Genomic DNA, 5,152 nt, shown 5'->3' with positions numbered 1-5,152 from the left:
CACGGGGCCGGGTGCCCGGCCCCGCCCCCCCCCCAGGGCGTGCTGCCAAGAGGGGCTCTCGGAAGGAGAGATTGCTGGGGCCCAAGACAGCCTTGGGGGGTAGCGATGCCCGACTCCTCTCCTTCTTCGGCTCTTTGACTTGTCTTAACTTTGTGACATCTTTAAAATCAGACAGAGAGATGGTAGAAGGATGAATTGCCTGTCGTGTCCCTGTGCAGGCCTTCACCCAGCGGATGAGCAGGGTGGGTGGAGCACGGCCAGCCTTGCACGGCCGTCCATCATGGGGGCAGGGCAGGGTCCCCAGAGGACAGGGCTGGTGGGGGTTCCTGGGAGGGAGATTCCAGCTTCTAAATCATCCCAGGCACTGCCTCCTGCTGGACGCTTCCTGGAGGACCCAGGCCTGTTTAGGGCTGTCTCTGGCTGCCCTGTCAAGGCTGGTGGCTGTACTGCCACTGTCTGGCATGAGTGTCTCTGCCATTGGTCTGTGGTTCCCAGTGGGCAGTCGTCAGGCCTGCCTGACTCCTGTCGCCCCACACTGAGCTCAGGACTGGTGCACAGTAGGTGTTCAGGGTGTGCTGTGTTGAGTGAACCCGAGAGTGAATGACTGGGTGGAGAAGAGGAGAGCCCTGGCACCTCCTGGCCAGCCATCACGGACCGCCAGGGGCTTACCCTCTTCCCCCATTCCAGCCCCGCTCTGACCTGCCGGGCTCCTACCTGTGCTTACCACGCCCAGGAAGGGGCCGAGGGTGCTCCTCCTCGTGCCGTATGGTGATGGGGAGAGGCTGGCATGATGGCGGCTGGTCCCGTGTGCTAAGGCTCTCACACATTAGCATGCTGAACCCACGTCTCTCGTAAGGTGTTAATTAAATTTCTTCGAAGTATATTGTCTGAAAAAAAAAAAGGATAATTAGAAAGATGTCTTTAAAAGTATTTATGTAACTGATATGGTACTGCTTTCGGTTTGCCGCATAATTAGATTTAAACACAACTCCTCGAGCGGCACACTCATTTGGAGAGAGCTGCTTGTTGAAATGTCATTGCGTTGTTTTTAAGAATTTCGAGCCTGGCAAAGTCATTCAGCTGGGGCGGCAGTGTGCAGAGGGCTGGCGCAGAGCAGGGAGCCAGAGCCGGGTGCTGAGCCCCCGTGCATGTCTGCGCACGGGGTGCCAAGGCCACGTGCTCGGGCCACTGGATCGCAGCGTCCACGGCTACGCAAGAGGGCCGTCCCGGGCCCTGAGGGACGGGGCCTACATTCATGCCGCTGATTTGAAGTATTTGGGTGTTTGGGTATTTTGCCCTTTTTACAGACATGCAAACCCAGGCCGTGTGTGTCGCTTAAGGACACACACCCACGTGGAATGCCAGGCTGGGGTTTGAGCGTTGCCCTCTCATTTCAGGAGTGCTTTCCTGCACACCCGGGCCGCCCTCGTTCTGACGCCGAGCTGGCTAGCTCTCCTGCTTTCAAAACCCTGCTGCCTGCCTCGTGGGGCCTTGCCTCACATGTTCCCTGAACACCCCTTTCCCATGCCACTCTGCTGGGGTGCTGCCTGCACTCTGCACACGACAGTGCGGGGGAGTGGGTGCTTTTGACCTAGTTGGTCCACACCATCTCCATGGAGGCCTGTGGGTTCTCAACGGCGCCCCCAAAGGGCAAAAACTCACTCCTGGTGTGAAACCTGTACACTCGGTCTATCGCAGATAGGCGGTACCTGCACACCCGGCCTCCCTGTACTGGCGCCCTTTCACCGTGGTGAGGAGGAGCGGAACTTCGAAGCTCCCCGGTGACCGGGGAAGGGGCTGGAGCACCACCCTCTCCGGCACAGGTGGGCTGCGGCGAGCTGTGTGTGTCCAGGCCCCACGCAGTCCTCTATGGCTTTGTCCCTTTAACCCGCACCGCAGCCCCCTGAGGTTCCCACGGTGAGGGAACTGAGGCTCGGGACAGAAGGGCGTTGCCCGACTAACGGGCGGGAGAGCCAGGACTTGGGCCGGACAGCTGGTGCCCGGCCATGTTAGCTGGAGCTGATCCGGGTGAGGGGCTGGGGTGCAGCTTGGGCCACATCCTGGAGATGCTCCCCGCACCCCGCCCCACAGGCTCCTGGCTCTGCCAGCCCGACCGCAGTGAACGCTCTCCCTACAGGGTGGACCCAGTGCCTCATGACGCCCCCAAGCCGCCCGGGTACACCCGTTTCGTCTGTGTCTCCGACACCCACTCGAGGACGGACCCCATCCAGATGCCCTACGGTGATGTGCTGATCCACGCGGGGGACTTCACGGAGCTGGGGCTCCCGAGTGAGGTGAAGAAGTTCAACGAGTGGCTCGGTAGGTCCCCGTGGCCGGGCTCTGCCTGCCCTGTAGCTGCCCTGCCCATGGTCGCCCTCCCTGCACCAGCCTGATCACCTCCTCAGGCCAGGCGTACCCCTCCCTGCAGTCCCTCAGTCCAGGGGTACCCCTCCCTGCAGTCCCTCAGGCCAGGGGTACCCCTCCCTGCAGTCCCTCAGGCCAGGGGTACCCCTCCCTGCAGTCCCTCAGTCCAGGGGTATCCATCCCTGCAGTCCCCTCAGGCCAGGGGTACCCGTCCCTGCAGTCCCTCAGTCCAGGGGTACCCGTCCCTGCAGTCCCTGAGGCCAGGCGTACCCGTCCCTGCAGTCCCTCAGGCCAGGGGTACCCCTCCCTGCAGTCCCTCATGCCAGGGGTACCTGTCCCTGCAGTCCCCTGAGGCCAGGCGTACCTGTCCCTGCAGTCCCCTGAGGCCAAGCGTACCCGTCCCTGCAGTCCCCTCAGGCCAGGGGTACCCGTCCCTGCAGTCCCCTGAGGCCAGGCGTACCCGTTCCTTCAGTCCCCTCAGGCCAGGTGTACCCCTCCAGTCCCCTTGGACCAGGTGTACCCGCCCCTCCGGTCCCCCTCAGGCCCCAGCCCTGTCTCGGTTGTGACTCTGTTTACTGCTGGGACTTCCTGGCCTGGGACACCTCTCCCCAGAGGATGGTGCTCAGTGAAGACTGATGAATTAATGAATGCTTTTTTTCTAAGTGAATGACTGTCTGGGAAGGGCCATCAAGATGGCTTCCCCAGTGAGAGGCACAGCAGCCTCTGTGGCCCCCAGGACACCAGGGACCAGACGTGGCTCCTCCGTGGCAGCTGGTAAAGCAGGAGCGCTGTCCCCTGTGTTGGTGACAGTCGGCGATCCACGGCACATCCCCAGGGCTTCGTCTCTGACTTTGTGCCTTTTTTCCAGAATAAGAAAGAACTAAACCCGGGGCATCCTTGGGAGGAGTTGCTTCCTGAGAATCCAGAGGATCCTCACAGCAGGGCATCGCTGTCCCTGCCCAGGGACAGATGGAGGGCCGCCGCCTTGGGCGGCCCCGTGGTAGGCCTGTACTGTGGGGTGTGGGTGCTGGGCCGCCCACCTCGTGCAGTGCCCCATGTGGCCGCCAGACGGTCCCTCCCGCCCCCCGGGTGTCCCGCTGTGCAGTTGGCTGGGAGCTAGGAGCAGAGGGCCAGGAGCGAGGCGGGGTAGCCACGGCGAGCCGGAGGCTGGCTTTGCCAGTGGAGACAAATATTTACAAGCAAGGCCTTTCCCTCTGCTTGGCAGGCTCAGAGCTCTAAATATTGATGTTTCAAACTGGAACTTGCTAATCGAGAGCCCTGACTGGGCCAGAACGTGAAGGCTGGGCTGGGAGGGGCTCCTGCAGAGCCTGTGCCCGCTCCTCCCCGGACTGCACACTGCCCAGGGCTGGCCCCCCACCCGGGAGGGGATGCTCCGGTGGGGTGACTGCTTCTCCCACCTGCTGTGGGTCTCAAAAGACAGGTGGCACCCCAGGCAGGGCCCAGAGGCCTTTTCCAAGACCCACGACAGGAGTCACTGTGGGCGAAGCAACTGCCAGGAGTGATGTGCCAGGCCCTGGGCTACCTGTGCCCGGCTGAATTGTGGAGTGGCACCACTTGCCACACTGTCTGACCAGGAGGGGGAGGCTGTCAAGGGTGGCTCGGCCCACGACATGCCCCAACAACATGGAGTGGACGAATGGGTCAAACGTGGCCTGTGCGGTGGGGATGGGGCTGGCGGCTGTGGGCTCAAAGAGTATGGCTTTCTCGGGGGCGGGCGAAGTGGACATTGGCCTGGGCCTATCAGGGGAGGTGGGAGGTTCTTAGAAGTTGACACTGGGCCTAGACCCTATCGGGGGTTGGGAACTTGCACAGGCGGGGATAGTGCAGGCCAAGGCCTGTGGTCTCACGAGGATGAAGGATCGAGTGGTGGGTGGGGTAGGTGATGTGGGAGGTGGTGATGGTGCTGCACCTGGAAGGGAGTAGGGCCTGGCGTGGCTCGGGAGGTCAGGAGGGCTGCCCGGGGCGGCCTGCAAGGCTGGAGGGGCATGTTGCCATGACATTTAGAAAGATCTCTGCCTGCTAAGTGGCAGGGGAACGTGCCCTGGGCACTGGGGAGGAGCCGTGTCCATAACTCACGCTCGGAGCTGGCGTGCTATTGGCCTAGCTCTGCTGGGTGGAATGTGTGGGCTTACGGAAGGATCTTCCTCCGACAGAGGTTCCTTTCCCTGGGGGCCTCTCACCTTCGCTGCCTTGAGGTGCTTGCAGGTGGCAGGACACCTCTGAGGTGGGGTTGGCATCAGCTGGAGAGTGGGGCGCCACCTCTGCCCATGGTCAAGCGGCAAGGAGCGGGTGAGGGCCAGACAGGCTGCCTCCTGCAGCCCCTCGCGGCTGGCTCTTGGGGCTCACCTGCTGTGCAGAGGGCCACTTGCCCCTGGGGCCAGTGGTTCCGGCCTGAGGGCTCAGTGATCTCGCGTGAGTGGGATCTATGGGCTCCGTAGAGACATCCGGCCAGGCCCGTCTTCGTGGATCCGTCTACTGAGGATTCTCTGTGCCGGCTGCTGTCCTGTGCGTCCGGTGTGCACGACTAACACGCTGTCCTGCTGACAGACAGGCAGGAGCTCTGGGCACCCTCGCTTCACAGGGGAGTAAAGCAATGTCCGGAGAAGTGAAGGAATGGCCCCGCCGCTTCACAGGGGAGTAAAGCAATGTCGGGAGAAGTGAAGGAATGGCCTGCGAGCCCCAGAGCTGGTGTTCGAACCTGGGGAGCCGACTCGAGCTGAGCTCCTGGCATGCTTTCTATGTAGATTGCCTCTCTTGTTCTTTTTTT

General features: G+C 62.1%; 1 protein-coding gene across 2 annotated transcripts in view; it reads left to right on the top strand.

Annotated features, from left to right (window-relative positions):
* The window catches only part of MPPED1 (metallophosphoesterase domain containing 1), a 98,925-nt gene that overhangs the window by 7,812 nt on the left and 85,961 nt on the right, over positions 1-5,152 (top strand). The window contains exons 1-2 of one of the 2 annotated variants that reach the window (XM_027772722.1): positions 1,735-1,823; positions 2,138-2,319. In XM_027772722.1, the coding sequence (XP_027628523.1) occupies positions 2,232-2,319 (88 nt within the window). In that variant the 5' untranslated portion in view covers positions 1,735-1,823; positions 2,138-2,231. Of the gene's footprint in view, positions 1-1,734; positions 1,824-2,137; positions 2,320-5,152 lie in introns of those variants that run through there. The other variant, XM_006150670.2, reaches the window with a different exon arrangement.

This window comes from Tupaia chinensis, unplaced genomic scaffold, assembly GCF_000334495.1.
Source record: "Tupaia chinensis unplaced genomic scaffold, TupChi_1.0 Scaffold000294_1, whole genome shotgun sequence".
NCBI classification, from domain to species: Eukaryota; Metazoa; Chordata; class Mammalia; order Scandentia; family Tupaiidae; genus Tupaia; species Tupaia belangeri.
Note: the sequence above shows the minus strand (reverse complement) of the source record. Positions and strands in the feature narration are given on the sequence as shown.